At 45.0% G+C, this 16,700-nt stretch overlaps 3 protein-coding genes across 3 annotated transcripts in view; 2 read left to right on the top strand and 1 right to left on the bottom strand.

Moving 5' to 3' along the window:
• Nucleotides 1-903, bottom strand: part of LOC107294196 (zinc finger protein 287) — a 6,415-nt gene extending 5,512 nt beyond the window's left edge. Inside the window, exon 1 of the mRNA XM_015823408.1 lies at nt 145-903. Coding sequence (XP_015678894.1) covers nt 145-903 — 759 coding nt within the window. The remainder of the gene's footprint in view (nt 1-144) is intronic.
• Nucleotides 904-6,297: 5,394 nt separating this feature from the next.
• On the top strand, nt 6,298-7,328 carry LOC107294195. Its single transcript, XM_015823407.1, has one exon. The coding sequence runs from the start codon at nt 6,475-6,477 to the stop codon at nt 7,318-7,320; it is 846 nt and encodes a 281-aa protein (XP_015678893.1). The 5' UTR covers nt 6,298-6,474; the 3' UTR covers nt 7,321-7,328.
• A 6,085-nt stretch (nt 7,329-13,413) lies between these two features.
• On the top strand, nt 13,414-15,159 carry LOC107294194 (zinc finger protein 271-like). The gene is made up of 4 exons (XM_029285558.1): nt 13,414-13,501; nt 13,664-13,838; nt 13,911-14,333; nt 14,418-15,159. The coding sequence occupies exons 1-4, from the start codon at nt 13,414-13,416 to the stop codon at nt 15,157-15,159; spliced, it is 1,428 nt and encodes a 475-aa protein (XP_029141391.1).
• Nucleotides 15,160-16,700: the final 1,541 nt, after the last annotated feature.

Below are 16,700 nucleotides of genomic sequence, written 5' to 3'. Positions count from 1 at the left end.
AGCAAAATGCTAATAAAAATTATTTTAAAAAAAATAAAATAAAAGTTAGGTTAGCCAAGACTGCAGTCTCATTCATACAGGAGATTTTATGCCTCGCACACTCTCGACCGTCTTTCAAGGTCGCCGTTATCCAAAGAGGCTCACCTGCTTGCTCCAGCCTTTGACCTCCTGCTGCTTCACAAGGAAATCCTCTGCGAGGGACACAGCCTGGGCGCAGGTCCTCGGAGCGTTTTCTTTCAGCCAGCTCTGCATATCCGAAGGCAAGGTGGCCAAGAACTGCTCCAGCGTCACCAAATCCAGGATCTGATCCTTGGTGTGTTTCTCCGGCTTCAGCCACTCGTGGCAAAGTTCTTGGAGATGCTTGCAGAGTTCGCGAGGCCCCTCGGCTTCTTGGTAAGACAGCTCCCGGAACTGCTGGCGCTGTTTCTCCAGCCTGGCTCCAGGCCCGCTCACCACCCCCTTCTGCCCCTTCCCGCTGGATGCTACCTCCCAAGAACTCTCATAGTCCCGCTGGGCTTCAGTGGCCAGATGTGGCTGGGCCTGAGCCATCCAAACTCCTCTGGGACAGTTGCTGGCATCCCTCATCCTCTGAGAGAGCACCTGAGTGGCTTTAGAGTCATTCCAGGCCACTGAAGGGCTTTCTCCACCAGAATCGGGAGCCTGCAGCGTCTTCAGAAACTCTTGCAGTTGGGCATCCCAATTTCCAGATGGTCCTTCTTCTGGCTCTTGTTTCACATGATGGATAAACTCCTGCTTAATCTTCCCAGTTTCTGGGAAATCTTCTCTTCTCCTTCCTTCTCCAGACTGAAGGCCTGAAGAACACTGCGCTTCCATTTTTATTTCTGGATCTACGTTTTCTTTCAGGAGACCCTTGGTTGCCTCTGTTTTATGTGCAACGGCCATTTCCTCCCCAGAAACTAGCTTTGTTTTATTGTTTTGTTTCTCTTTTTCAGTGTCAACCCTTGAGAACCACTGCAGAAGTCTTCTTAGATCCTTCCAGTTATCAACAGCCTAAAAGAATCGTTCAACAAAACTGCTTGGAAGGAAAGCAGCGAAGCATCAAGAATTTCTAATTGCCGTCTTTGAGATAGCAGAACTTCCTCTTGCTCCTACACTGAAAAATAGAAAACGACAGGACTAAAAGATATTCCAACCATTGCAAGCAAATACATAAATACACAAACATTTCTGTTGTAATTATTCAAGAATTGGAAGCCACTCCACTTTCCAAAACCTCTGGGGATCTCTTATGAAGAGATGGTGCTCCTGGATGACTTATATACTTGGAACTAGCAGGATTGGGGGCTTGGGAGTGAAAAATGGAGTTCAGAGATTTGCCTTTATTTATATTGTACAGTTCAATGTTTCTCAACCACAGCAGGAAGGCTGGAGAATTTTAGGGGCTTTACATTCCAGCGGTTGAGGAACATTGAACTGGAGTGCAGCTTGAGTGACACCTCTAATGAAACATTGTATTAAGCATATGCTTCTCAGGCATGCTGGCTGGGGAATTCTGGGAACTGAAGTCCACAAGCCTGAAAGTTGAGGTGAATACTGGGAATTGATGTTCACAAGCCTGAAAGTTAAGGTTGAGAAACACTGTTATTAGATACAGCTGTTGAAAGAAAAAGTCTTCATCGTGGTCCAGTCGAAGCCGGGGATAAACAACATGGTGACTGCTCTAAAAAGAAGGTTGCAGTTTATTGAAGAGCCAGACAGAAAGATGGTTCTGGCAGGAAAGAGGAGAGAGAGAGAAAAAAAGGTCTGAGCACATGTGGGGAGTGGTTTTTATACCCTCTGGAGCCTTTTGTTTGGAGTTGCTTCCTGTTCCTGTGGCATGAACTTTGACCTGAGTCTGAGTGTGCTTTTCTGGTATTCTGATGGTGATGGGTTAATCCTATTATGTCCCAAAGGTCATATCCTGCTTCCCTGGTGCTGGGGCTAATGACTCCTAGAGTTTGGATGAGGTATGCAGATTTTAGGTGTCTTTGTCTTCCTAAGCCAGTGGTGGTGAACCTATGGCACGCGTGCCAGAGGTGGCACTCAGAGCCCTCTCTGTTGGCATGTGCGTCACCGCTGCCAGCAGCAGGTCCTTAAGGCCGCCACCGCCGCCTGGAGCAGGAGCCCCACCCAGCACAAAGGAGGCGAAGTGGCCGACTAGCAAGCTCGAGTAGAGGTGGTAGAGCAGAGGTCACCAACCATTGTCGATTGGCGGACTGGAAGAAAAGGGAGGGGGAAGCATTTTACATGTGTGCATGCGCGCATGGGGCCGCGAGCACGCACGTGCTGCAAATGGGTCGGGGCTAGTGCCCACTAACCCTGCCCCGTTCTTACGTGGTGCAGCGCCTTGTATCTGCACCCCGTGGCGTGGCGGTGGCCATTTTTGTGCCTTGCAGCACGGTGGCCCCTTTTTTTGCCACCAGTTTTTGCATGTCAGAGATGGCACTCAGAGGTGCCTCCCTGCCCCCCCCCCTCCCCAGGGCACCACAATGCTGATGCGATCCTGGCACTTTGCGATAAATAAGTGGGTTTGGGGTTGCGGTTTGGGCACTCGGTCTCTAAAAGGTTCGCCATCACTGTCCTAAGCTTCTAGCTCCCTGGATTTACATCTGCATCTCTATAGAGCTGGTCCCTGCTTGGGGGAGAGAGACCTAGGGCTATTAAGAAAAACTGAGCATGCTTTCCTGCCTCTTTAAGGTCCTTTGAGGAAATATACTTTTCTGCCCTTTTAATATTTCCTTCTCTGGTGGGGGGGGGCTGACTTCCCACACAGCAAAGATCTGTTCTATTATATTCATTACAGGAAGAGATCGTCTTAATTTCCTATCTGGAAAGTGTTAAAGGAACCCCCTCTCTTTTTTTTCCTTTTCCCAACCAGTAGACTCATCATTTTATAGAGTTTGGAGGATACTTGACAGCCAAGATCCCCTCCCCTCCCGCCAGCAAAGTATTTCACCTCTGGTTTCCCAGATCAAAATAACAAAGCAAAAAAAAAAAAAAATTACCCGGTAGCTGAAACCTGCCTTCCTAAGATCCTGGGGTTGAATGATTAAAAAAATGCTAATTTTCACCCGTTATGTCCCTACACAAAAAGCTTTTATGGAAGAGAGAGCTGGGGGGGAAAAAACAAAAGAGGACTTATTGTCTGTTGAGATCTCTGAATTTTGCATTACGGCTCACATTCTTTTGCCCTACCAAAAAAGAGGAGTTTGTCAGACATGGCCGGTGGGAAACGCAAAACTGGAGTTTAAACTGGTTTGCTGTATATCTAATGGGTGAAATTGGTGGGAAAACAATCATTAGTATCCTATTGGGCTTGCCCGGGACCAGCCTTAAAACTTGCACGGCGGCAAAGAGATGGGAAACCACCCCGACTCTTTCTTTCCGTAGCCCAGCTCTCTCGCAGGCCTACTTACGACGGCCGTGACGCGTGTAGCCGATCCCCACAACCCGCCGCCTCGCTTCCTTTACCTGCCCTTTCTTCTTCGGCCCTCCACGGGAGCGACTCGCGGGCTCAGCGGCAAACAGGAAGGAGCTTCCCTCGGCCATCTATGACGCCCCTCTAGGAGTGACAGCTCTATGGCTTTAACTCTTTCATTGCCATTGAAACGGGCTAGCGGAAGTGTTTAGAGACCACGATGACCGGGAAATGCTGGGAGTTAGAGTCCACACATCTTAACGTTGCCACGTTTTTTAAAAAAAAAAACAAAACAAAAAAAACCCCAGTGCTTTAGGGCAGTGTTTCTCAACCTTGACAATTTTAAGGCATGTGGACTTCAACTCCCAGAATTCCACAGCCAGCATTGCTGGCTGTGGAATTCTGGGAGTTGAAGTCCACATGCCTTAAAATTGTCAAGGTTGAGAAACACTGCTTTAGGGGATAGTTTTATTGCCATCGCTATTATTAAATTGCACGTTCTAATTGGGGAGGGAGAGGGAAATTACCAACTTGCCGTTTTAAGCAAACTCGATTCTTTTCTTTCCAAAGCGCCTGAAGGCAGGACAAGAAGCAATGGATGGAAACTAACTAAAGAGAGAAGCAACCTAGAACTAAGGAGAAATTTCCTGACCGTTAGAACAATTAACCAGTGGAACAACCTGCCTCCAGAAGCGGTGAATGCTCCAACACTGGAAGTCTTTAAGAAGAAACTGGACAGCCATTTGTCCAAAATGGTATAGGGTTACCTGCCTGAGCAAGGGGTTGGACTTGATGATCTCCAAGGTCCCTTCCAACTTTTCATTATTATTGTTGTTGTTGTTGTTGTTGTTATTAACCTAAAACATTTAGGCCAGGGGTAGGCAACCTTAGCAATTTATGACTTGTGGACTTCAACTCCCAGAATTCCTGAGCCAGCATGGCTGGCTCAGGAATTCTGGGAGTTGAAGTCCATGAGTCATAAAAGAGCCAAGGTTGCCTACCCCTCATTTAGGCCATTATGATGAAAATAAACTTCATAGTTTTAAACAGTCCCCGAACAAGTACAGTAGTCCTTAACCTGAATACAGGCAGTCCTCGACTTACAACCATTCATTTAGGGACTGTTCAAAGTTATAACAGCACTGGAAAAAATGGATTGTGACTTTTTCACACTGACGACCACTGCAGCATCCCCGTGCTCACGTGATCAAACTTCGGACGCTTGGCAACTGACCTGTACTTATGATAGTTGCAGTGTCCTAGACTCCTAGGATCGCATTTGCAACCTTTTGACAAGCAAAGTCAGTGGGAAAGATTCATTTAACAACCCTGTTACTAATTTAACAATTGCAGTAAATTAACTTAACAACTGTGGCCAGAAAGGTCGCAAAATGGAGTAAAACTCGCCTAACAACTGTCTTGCTTAGCAACAGAAATTTTGGGATCAGTTGAGGCCGTAGATTAATCAAAGAGTACCTTCTACTACCTTGATTGTGTAGGGCAGGCTTACCACCCTGGTATGCCCACAACTAAGGAACATTGCTAGGAAGGGTTAATGCAATAGAATTTGTAAAGGCTAGAGAGACGCAAGCCTGTATCCAAAGGAAAGTTCCATTCTGTTTGCGCCGGGGAATCATTTTGCTGCACGTTGTAAGGCTGGAGAGATCAGTGAATTTGCAAATTTTTAAGGAGCGCAATACAAAAAACAGGTCATTTTAAAAAGCCGCAGCAGTGTCAGATAATGTTTTCAAAGGCTGTTTTATTGGGGTCTCCTGTAAGAGACCCCGGCGAATGAAATTAGATGCTTTATTAGGGCTGTCTGCATCCTGAAAGGACGATGATTTTAATGTTTTCTTTCTAGATCTTTATAGTGGGGTGGGGGCGGGGGGTGGGGCACAAAGAGGATAGGGAGAATTTTTTGCCTGAATTTTTTGTTCCCTCTGCATCTCAACCACGTTGACTGGGGGTATGCACTCGATCCTATTTCTTCTACGTTAGCTATTGCAATTGTTTGGGTAATGTGTCTTCTTTTACATTTTGCACTTTTGTCCCTTGGGGTGCACCATTAGCAGTCCTAGCAAGGTCTTTTGTACAATGTCCTCACGACTGGGTAGTCTTCATGTGAGACGCATGTACATTGCATGGATGATCATTTGGATATGCGTGAGATACAAATTAACGGGAAGCACATTGCTGTGCCTTAAAAGAGGAGGACCTGCACAAAATTAGAATGTGAAGCTTGCCCTGGCTTAATGTAATCCATGTCTATGGTTTGCAGTTGAATTGCATTTAGATTTCAGGCTTTTGCAGGTGGCTGTTTGATTGGGTTTCATGCTTTCACTACACCGTTTTATTGCTTAGGATGAGGCATGAATGCCTCATGAGGATTTAGTGTTACATGTGAATCGGTCTATTGAGACTGTTCAGTCCAATAATCCTTATCTGCTGTTAGGTGACAACATAACTTAGGTCAGGAATGACTATGCTATCATCAGGATCAAATGAGCATAGTTGGGTAATTCATAAAAATTGAGGAGTAAAATGGCTTTGTGTCTCCTGGGATCATTGCTGTATGTATGAGCAGGGCTTTTTTTCTCATAGAACGCCCAGAACGGAGTTCCGGCACCTTTTTGGGATGGAACCTTGTAGGGTAGGCAAGGCGGGTTGTATGTTGTGTGTTAGTTCTGGCACTTTTTTTTTTTTTTTTTAGAAAAAAAAGCACTGTGTATGAGAAATGTGATTCATTAGAATAAATCCAGTACTCCCCATCTCCTTTTAAGCCTATTAGTAAACATTGCATTTGTAAAAAAAAAAAAAAAAAGTCCCCAGAAAAACAGAGCTTTGGTTCCAATACCTTTTCTTTCTTATTTCCTATCTAGTACTTCTCAGTGGAAAGCACACTCGTGCCATTTTCAAAAAGGGGGAAGATGCGGATGCTTCGATCGGTGAATAAGTTTCATTGAATGCTTCAAATCTGTTGCATAATGCCGCAATAGCCTCCGAGGAATGCTGCTAATAAAGACGACGATAGACCAGGCCAGTCCTTGAAGGACAAAATGTCTACTGTGCAAGAGGTAGAGGCTGTCGGGTCTCCGCTACATCACAATATGAATCCTGAAGTAAAAACGGAAGAACAAGACTCCATTGACCCCAAGCCAGGAGAAGGAAGAACACATTTTCTAAACTTTGGGAAAAGCAAGGAAGAACCAAGACATAACGTGAAAGAAGAGCCAGAGGAAAATCCGTCAAAGAACTGGGATGCCCAGTTGCAAGAGTTTCTGAAGACACTGCAGGGTCCTCAGGGAAGAAGAGAAGTTCCACAGTTCCTGGAGCCAAAGCTCTGGGGTGGTCCTAAATTGTCTCGGATGTCCTCCCAAGGAGGGATGGATACCAGCAAATGGTCGGAAGAAATGTGGATTTCCCAGATCGAGACTCATCTCGTTGGGACAACCCAAGACGATTGGGACACCCTTCTGGATGTTGCCCGTGGTGGGAAGGAGAAGATGGGAGATCTGGCTGAAGAAGCCATCAGGGTGGAGACAAGATGCCATCCCTTCCGGACCCTGAGCTACGAAGAGGCCAAGGGACCTCGAGATTTTTGCCAGCAGCTTCAAGAGCTTTGTCGTGAGTGGTTGAAACCAGAGAAACACACCAAGGAGCAGATCCTGGACCTGGTGACCTTGGAGCAGTTTCTGTTTGCCTTGCCTCTGGATATGCAGAATTGGCTCAGGAAATATGGCCCAGAGACTTGTGCCCATGCAGTGTCCTTGTCAGAGGAGTTCCTCTTGAAGCGACAGGAGACCCAGACATGGGAACGGCAGGTGAGGGTATTTGCAGTTTGGAACATTGCTATTTTGGGGTTTATAACCACACAATATAAATTAGCTACTCCCCAATCTTGATTAAAAAAAAATACATGCCATCTCACATTTTAACGTTTTTTAAGTATTAAATATAAGAGTAAAAAGAAAGGGGAAAAGAAGAAAAATGAAAAAAAAAAGAGAGAAGATGGCCTATATGGAAAAAATAGAATTAAGTCTGTCAATGTAAATGTAACTAATCGCTGAGAAAACCTTTACCAGTAAAAATATTTAGAATTTGATGGGAGAAATAAACTAAAATAAGGATTGTAACAGGATCGATGATAAGGCAATCCAAATGATTGGAAAGAAAAGAAATGTATTAATATGATGATTATTTTTCAGGAATATTGGAAAAAATATATATTAAATTGTCATTTATTAAAACAATAAGAATTGTATTAACGTTTGCAAAAAAGGATGTTTCGGGGAAAGAGGAAATTAACCAAAATTAATATATGGAATACAGACTATAGAAATCAATTGTTAAGGACTGTTTTTACAAATGTAACCCAGACAACACATTGCTTACCAGTTATTGAATGACTTATGCTTGTGTAAAAAATTAATAAAAAATATAATATAATATAAAAAAAATGCATGCCTGCTCACCAGCATCTTCCATCTGTCACGACACAGTCCCTGTGATGAGGACAAGGGATTAGGGCAGAGGTCCCCAACCTTTTGGGCACCAGGGACCGGTTCCGTGGAGAGAGGTTTTTCCGCCGACCGGAGGGGGCGTGGTTTTGTGTGCTGCCTGCATCCTGCAGATGGGGCTTTGCTTGTTTGTGCAGCCCGGTTGCTGGCATGCTGCGGTCTGGTACCGGTCCACAGACCGGGGGTTGGGGACCCCTGGATTAGGAGACAACTGCTCAAGGATGGAGATGAAAGTATGGGTGCTGGAAAGCCAGTTTGGTGCTTGGTTAAAGGTACCAGGCTACAAATTGGAAGATTGTGGGATCTCGTCCTGCCTAAAGCACAAAGCTAGCTGGATATTTTTGGGTCACCTAAAGAGAATGTTCTTAAAGCTGGTTGAAAAAATGCTACCAAGAAAACTGTGTGGACTTGATCCTGTAGTTGCCCAGAGTCAAGACTGACTCTAAAGGCACACACACAAAAAAGAAATTTGTGCTGGCTCAAGGAGAGAATCTCATGGAAAATTTGCGGGCAATGTATTTGTGGGTATCCAGGCATCTGGGATACTTCTAAAAGGCACCCTTGGAAGCCCCAAATGAAATTAAAAAAAAAATTGCCTACAAAATCTCACAAGATTAAATCTCATTGGAGTTCGGTCTTCTCGTATAGCAGTGACGGCGAACCTTTTAGAGACCGAGTCCCAAACCATAACCCAAAACCCACTTATTTATTGCAAAGTGCCAGGGCTACATCAGCATTGTGGTTCCCTCAGGAAGGGCGGGGTGTGCGGCCCATTGGATGGGCGTGGCCAGGGTGGTCACACTGGGTGGGTGTGGCCAAGTAGGTGTGGCCACTCGATATTCTAACATCTCTACTCGAGCTTGCTAGCTGGCCATTTTGTCTGCTTTATGCTGGGCAGGGCTGCTGCTCCGGGTGGCGGCAGTCTAATGGACCTGCGCGAGCTGCTAGTGGCCGCGGTGCGCGTGCAGACAGAGAGGGCTCTTGAGTGCCGCCTCTGGCACGCGTCCCATAGGTTCGCCACCACTGTCGTATAGTATATGTATCATGCAAGAATAGGTATCATTCCTTTATGAAATAGAGATAGCATACAAAGAAATAAAAATGATACGTTGGAGATATAATCTGTCCTATTGAATAGATGGGAGTCAGCCTTTTAAATATTAAAATGATTATTTCTGGAGCTGCATAAGAAATCACTGCACGGTACCTAGGAAATAAACTTTTCTGCACAAGGGAATCTGAAAATAAATGTTTGAAATAAACAAAAATTATCATGTGTCTGATTCCCAATAGCCTGAAGATGCCCTAGGGGCGGCCAAACTTTTTTTAAAAAAATAAAATAAAATAGGATTTTATTGTCTTTTTTATCTGTACTGTTTTATGCTTTTATTGCTTTAGACTGCAGGAGTCTTTGAATTCTGGCAAGGTAGAAGCTAAATAAATATATTTAAATAAATACAGCTAAGACTCCCAAACTAGTTTATCAGGTTCCTCATTTTAAAAAAAATCAGAATGAATTGCTCAGAAATCCTCTTTTTTAAAAAAAAAACCCTGAAGAATAGAGAACTGTCCCTCTAATCCAAGGGCCTTCAGACTTGGCCCTTTTATGACTTGTGGACTTCAACTCCCAGAATTCCTCAGCCAGCGTGCCTGGCTGAGGATTTCTGGGAGTTGAAGTCCACAAGTCATAAAAAGGCCAAGTCTGAAGACCCCTGGTTTATCTTGATCAGGGGTCTTCAAACTTGGCCCTTTTCTGACTTGCGGACTTCAACTCCCAGAATTCCTCAGCCAGCGTGCCTGGCTGAGGAATTCTGGGAGTTGAAGTCCACAAGTCAGAAAAGGGCCAAGCTTGAAGACCCTGCTCTAATCAGTAAATAATGTTTTAGTGGTTAAGTCACCAGGCTGGAAACCAGGAATTCTAGTCTCACCTTAGCTAGGGAAGCCAGCTGGGTGATTTTGAGCCAGTCTCTCTCTCTCTCTCTCTCTTAGCCCAACCCACCTCATAGGATTGTTGTTGCAGAGACAATAGGAGGAGGAGGATGGGTTGGATATGTTTGCTGCCTTGGGTTATATTCTAAAAATAATAAAGCTGGCATACAAATAAATATATAAATAATGGCTTGGTCACCCCCTGCACATTTTGACTTCACCATGAATTCACTTGGAACTGTTCCTTCCCCCCACCCACTCTTTTCCAGATGACAGAGATGTCAGAAGAAGATATTGGAAAAATGCTCAAGTCAAACCAGCTTCCGTCAGAACCACCAAAGGATGAGGATTTTGGAATGAGTAAACCAGAGAGCAGCCACAACTTGAGTAAGTTCCTGAGAACTGGCTACCACAGTGGTGGCGAACCTATGGCACACGTGCCAGAGGCGGCACTCAGAGCCCTCTCTGTGGGCACGCTCGCCATGCCCCGGAGATGGCAACCGTCCCTCTTCAACCAGCCGCCCGCTAACTCGCTGAGGTCCCTCATTGCTGGATGCATCCCAGCATCCATGTGCTCACTGGCCTCTGTGTGCAGGGGCCGATGGTGTCAGGCAGCCGCCGCCCCGGCCCCTGCCTCACCTTGCCCTGTGACAATGGCACCCCCACCTTGCCTCACCTCACCCCGCAGGACGAGCCTCCTGCCTACCGCCCTACCTGCCAGAGACCCCCTGGATCTCCCCCAACCCTGCCCGGCCCCCACAGGCGTCCCTCCCCATGAGCAACATTGAGGTGATCATGCCCACCTTGGCCACACCCACCCAAACTGCCATGATCACCACAGCCACGCCCACCCAATGGGCCACGCCCACCTGGCACCCGGTGATAAATAACTGGGTTTTGGGTTGCAGTTTGGGCACTCGGTCTCTAAAAGGTTAGCCATCACTAGGCTAGCACATAAATTGAATAATGAATAAATAAATCTCTTTTGCTTTCTGGCTCTTGGAGACAGATCATTCTGGCTTTTCCCTGAATTGCAAGAAAGCAGAACAAAGAGCAAATGTTTGCCACGTCTGTGATGCATTTTATGTATTCATTTGCTAAACTCGTGTGCCTTCAAATCCAAGCTGACTCATGGCAACAATCAAAACATCTCTGGTGTAACGTAATAAACCATCAGAGATCCCAATAACCAGCGTAATTCTAAAACATCCATAAACTCAGCACATACAGTAGTGGCCAAAATTGTGGAAACCTTTTGGGAAAAGTGTATTTTTGAGGTTTGATGGCTAATAACACCACTTTTTTGGGGGGGGAGTACTACCCTAAAATTATATATCAATGGAAAGATAATTTAATCAAGAATGTAATGCAACATAGTTTGTTAGATAAGATAAAATAAGATAAGTTTTATTGTCATTTTTTTTACCGTGGGCAGAACGGCACACATCAAAAATGAAATTTAGTTGCCCGCTCTCAAAGTGAAACACATACATGACACACACCTAAAACATACTATATACAACATATGTATAGACCCACACCCCCACATATACATAACAAATAATATTAAACATTGTCCATCTTGAATATATAACGGAAGGAGGAAGCTTGAGAGTTCACAAGGTTAATGCTGTATGGAATGAAACTATGGCTGAATCTGGATGTTCTGCTGCGGATACCACGGTTATCTGTACTGTATTCTATGAAAAGCTATAGCCAAATAACCAGAAAAAGGAAGCACAACTTGCTTAGGTTGATATTAGGTAGCTTTCCTTCATCTGATTGTAGCCAATGAGCATGACTGTTTAGAGAGCCAATCAGGTGTCATCTTGTTTTGGCAATGAGCCAATCAGATCACAGTAGGATTCAGTTATTGATGTCCTGTATTGAAGCTGAGAGGAGGACACTTGTCAGTGTGTTATATGATCCCTATCAAGTTGGTTGGGGTTTTTTGTGTTCTTTCATTTTAGTGAGCTTGTAAAATGTAATAAAATTAAAGTAATGGTGCAAAGAGTCGACTGGTTGCCCAGAAAGCAATGTAAAATAGTATTATTAAGTGAACAAGGCTACAGTTATAAAGAAATTAGAAGGAAAATTGGTGGAAACTTAACCAAGGGTGGCACTTCTACTGTACACTTTTCCCAAAAGCTTTCCACAATTTTGACCACTACTGTATCTACATAAATACTAATGCAATAATTAAATTTCTACCAATAATATATTCTTCATTCTGTTTATTTTCCGGATTTTCATTCAAGGACTATATGGAGATGCCTCCAAGATAAGTCAGTTTGAAAGTAAGTGATAGAAATCCATGCAGTGATTTTCATCCCGTAGTGCAGGGGTCTCCAACCTTTGCAACTTTAGGACTTGTGGACCTCAACTCCCAGAATTCCTCAGCCAGCCATGCTGCTGAAGAATTCTGGGAATTGAAGGCCACAAGTCCTAAAGTTGCCATGGTTGGTGATCAGATCCCTGCCACAGTGGACACTTGAACCTTTCCATCCAGTACTTTGATCCAAATATCAACCCATCAAGCTTTTTCTGCACAACCAAAAGAGTTAGTGGGAGACTAGTATAGCTATTTCAGGCTCATTAGCCCTCATCAGCTAGTCACACCCTTCAGGGATTTGAACCTGGGCAGCTTGCATGTTAGGCAGCTGTATTACCCTTTTGAGCCACAGGTTCCCCCTTACTCCTGTCAGCAGAAACCAGGGAGGATATATATCTTATCTGTTGGGTAATACAGCTGCCTAACATGCAAGCTGCCCAGTTTCGAATCCCTGACTAGTTGATGAGAGCTAATGAGCCTGAAATAGCTATACTAGTCTCCCACTAACTCTTTGCCAGCCACAAATTTTGAATTTATAGTGCTCACAGTATGTGACATCTGCCTGAAAAACATGCTCCTAGATTGGAGCGAAACGCAGAACAGACTGATTTATATTTGGTAGACCGGGTGCCTCACCCAACAGATAAGTTATATATCCTCCCTGGTTTCTGCTGACAGGAGTAGGGGAACCTGTGGCTCAAAAGGGTAATACAGCTGCCTAACATGCAAGCTGCCCAGGTTCGAATCCCTGAAGGGTGTGACTAGCTGATGAGAGCTAATGAGCCTGAAATAGCTATACTAGTCTCCCACTAACTCTTTGCCAGCCACAAATTTTGAATGTATGTATGTATGTATGTATATATACAAAATTTGTGGCTAGCAAAGAGTTAGTGGGAGACTAGTATAACTAGTCACAATCATTGTGTTCCTTGGTGCTCTTTGAGCTTGGTTGTTTTCTTGCAGATATTTCATCACCAAGCTAGGTAACATCATCAGGGCAGATCACTGGGCAAAAGGATGACCTGTTTTGTGAGGATATTAACTTGTTTTGTAAAAGCGGACAAGCTATTTAACTGATGGCCAAACAAGAGAGCATGTTAACACAATACTTTCCGGTCAATGTCCAGTTTCCTTTCTTTCTTTTAGCAGGCATCGGGTGGCTGAATGAAGATGGCGAACCAAAGCTGATGAATTCTGAGAGAAGGAAGCCTCTAAGGATGTTTTTGAAAGCTGCCATCGAGAGCGATCTGCCAGTTTTCAAAGAGAACAATGGAAGCCATGACGTGGCACCTAGGCAGAATGGAAGTGATGTTAGGAAGGGAGTGGACCAGTTAGTTCAGCCCCAAAGCGTTTGCCCAGGACTCAGAGGCCCTGCTGTCCAAGAGGAGGAGAAGATATATAATAATGGGAGTGGGGAAGGGGGGCAACAAAGCTTGCAGATTACAACAACTGAAAGCCCGGATGCAGAAGAGAAGCTGTTCCGATGTTGGCATTGTGGTAAAAACTTCGGTAACAGCTCCCATCTGCTGACCCACGAGAGGACCCACGTTGGCGAGAAACTCTACAAATGTTCTCACTGTGGAGAAAGTGAGAGGATCCACAAAGGCCAGAAGCCCCACAAATGCTCTCATTGCGGGCAGACGTTTGACTGTCATGCTCACGAGGAGATCTCCGCGGAGGAGAAGCCTTATGTGTGTGCCGAGTGTGGGGAAAGTTGTAGTCAGAAATCCGATCTTTTGAAACACCAAAGAACCCATCCGGGCGAGAAGCCTTACAAATGCTCTGTGTGCGGCGAAAACTTCCGAAACGAGTCGAGTCTCATAGTGCACCAGAGAATCCACACCAGCGAGAAACCGTATGTCTGTTTGTACTGTGGGAAGTGTTTCAGCCGGCGCTCGCACTTCCTGTCGCACGAGAGAATTCACACAACTCTATGCTCCCACTGCGGAAAAAGTTTCGGTCAGAAATCGGAGCTGGTGGAACACAAGAAGACTCACCTGGCGGAAGATTTGTTGGCATGTTTTGCCTGCGGGAAAATATTTGAACGCAGCTCTGAGCTCTTGGCGCACGTGCAGACTCACAAAGAGAAGCTGTTTGAGTGCTCGGCCTGTGGGAAAACGTTTCGGAACAACTTGCAGCGCCTTGCGCATCAGAAAGTCCACACAGGAGAGAAGCCGCACAAATGTTCCCATTGTACGAAAAGCTTTAGCCAGAGACACAGTCTGATAGCTCATGAGAGAATCCATACTGGAGAAAAGCCACACAAGTGCTTACTGTGTGGAAAAAACTTCCGAAACATCTCGGATCTCAAATCTCATGAGAGGACTCACAGGGGAGAGAAACCCTACCGTTGCTCTCATTGTGATAAAAGTTTCCGGTGGAGTTCACACCTCCTGTTGCATAAGAGGATTCACACGGGAGAGAAACCCTACCTGTGTTCTGATTGCGGGAGAACGTTTGACAGGAGGTCCAGCCTTCTGGTGCACGTGAGGATCCACACAGGGCAGAGGCCCTACGTGTGTACGGATTGTGGGAAAAGTTTCTTCTCCAGCTCGGTCCTTTTGCGGCATCAGAAGGTCCACGTGGGAGAAGATGTTGCAAGGTGGTTAGAGCGCGGGAAAGGTTTCGGACAGCACGGGGACCAGGCGGAAAAGGTCTCAAAGTGTCCTGAGTGCACCCAGGGACCGTCCCCGAGTTTGGATCCTGAACATGCGCAAATGCAATTGAAAGAAAAGAGATTTGAATGCCCGCTCTGCAGCAAAACGTTCAAAAACAGCTCTCACCTTAGGATGCATCAGAGTGTCCACACCAAAGTTCAACCAAGCCAGTGTCTGGACTGCGGGCGAAATGTAATCAGGAAGCCTAACCTCATTGCCCCTTTGAAAAAGCCCTCTGGGCAAACCCCGGGAAAATGCTCAGAATGTGAAAAACGGTTGAGTTTGATCTTGGGAGGAAAACGTTAAGACCTCGACCTTCTTCCACCCCTCTCCTGAATGTTACACTTCCTGTCCCTTAAAAAAGAAAAGATTCTTGTGTCAGAGGACATTTAGGAGTGGTGATGGCGTGTATGTCAGTCAAAAAAGGCCCAGATGGCCATGGCCGTGGAATCAGCCCTTTTGATGTGGAGCTATTCCTCCATTGATGATGCTATTAGTGACTGTTTGACGCTACAGCCTACCTGAAAATCATCAGACATTTGGAGGATTGGGTATCCCATTGGGAATCAACGTGACCGTACTTTGGGCGTTGGGCAACAAGGACAGATTTTCAGCCCTTTGCCGTGTCGCATGGTCGTGTGACTTTTTTACAGCCGCTTTGCCGAAAACCGGCATTTCTGGTTTTTTACCAAAACTGCATTTATAATGAACAATGGGTTTCCACTTCTGTTATGCTTGCTATAACAACCGGTGTTCACACGGTCACAGTGATTCACTGAGGTATATAATAATAATAATAATAAAGTTGGAAGGGACCTTGGAGGTCATCTAGTCCAACCCCCTGCTCAGGCAGGAAACTCTATACCATTTCGGACAAATGGCTGTCCAGTCTCTTCTTAAAAACTTCCAGTGTTGGAGCATTCACCACTTCTGGAGGCAGGCTGTTCCACTGGTTAATTGTTCTAACTGTCAGGAAGTTTCTCCTTAGTTCTAGGTTGCTTCTCTCCTTGATTAGTTTCTATCTGTTGCTTCTTGTCCTGCCTTCAGGTGCTTTGGAGAACAGTTTGACTCCCTCTTCTTTGTGGCAGCCCCTGAGATACTGGAACACTGCTATCATGTCCCCCCTCATCCTTCTCTTCATTAAACTAGACACACCCAATTCCAGCAACCGTTCCTTATATGTTTTAGCCTGCAGTCCCCTAATCATCTTTGTTGCTCTTCTCTGTACTCTTTCTAGACTCTCAACATCTTTTTTACATCGTGGTGACCAAAACTGGATGTAGTATTCCAAGTGTGGCCTTACCAAGGCATTATAAAGTGGTATTAATACTTCCACTTCCACAGGTCTTAAAATTGGACACCTCTAGTCTATTTCATTTATTCAATCACAATAGTAAAGGTTATTTCATATTTAAAGTCGTGTCCATAAACTAGATACTACTAGGATGCTAAGAAACCATAAGGTGAATACAGAAGCAGTCCCTACCTTCTACTTGATTCCACCTCTAAAGTTAAGTCTGGTTAATTTTTAAAGCGAAAATGAGTAATGAGTAATAGTATTTGATGGACCTATATGTGGGTCTGTAAAGTTTCTCACTGTGTGTCCTGAACATAGCTCCTTGCTTTTTCTTTCAAAAGTGATTTTGCAAACACAGTTCCTTGAGAAACAGCTTTCTCCCTACCCAAATTAATTTGACCATGGACACGTGTATCTAACTGTTCTCCAAGGCCCAAACGTCTACTCCAGGGGTCTTCATACTTGGCCCTTTTATGACTTGTGGAAATCAAATCCCAGAATTCCTCAGCCAGGCATGCTGACTGAGGAATTCTGGGAATTGAAGTCCACA

This window comes from Protobothrops mucrosquamatus, unplaced genomic scaffold, assembly GCF_001527695.2.
Source record: "Protobothrops mucrosquamatus isolate PMUCROS unplaced genomic scaffold, P.Mucros_1.0 scaffold1861, whole genome shotgun sequence".
Taxonomy (NCBI): Eukaryota; Metazoa; Chordata; class Lepidosauria; order Squamata; family Viperidae; genus Protobothrops; species Protobothrops mucrosquamatus.
This window is presented reverse-complemented; position numbering and strand designations above follow the sequence as displayed.

Excerpts from the sequence above, each read along its gene's own strand:
- LOC107294195 (XM_015823407.1), top strand. The coding sequence starts at position 6,475 with ATGTCTACTGTGCAAGAGGTAGAGGCTGTCGGGTCTCCGCTACATCAC.
- LOC107294194 (XM_029285558.1), top strand. The coding sequence starts at position 13,414 with ATGTTTTTGAAAGCTGCCATCGAGAGCGATCTGCCAGTTTTCAAAGAG. Across the intron at positions 13,502-13,663 it reads GGCACCTAGGCAGAATGGAA|AAGAGAAGCTGTTCCGATGT; the intron begins GTGATGTTAGGA and ends GCCCGGATGCAG. Across the intron at positions 13,839-13,910 it reads TGCTCTCATTGCGGGCAGAC|TTGTAGTCAGAAATCCGATC; the intron begins GTTTGACTGTCA and ends GTGTGGGGAAAG.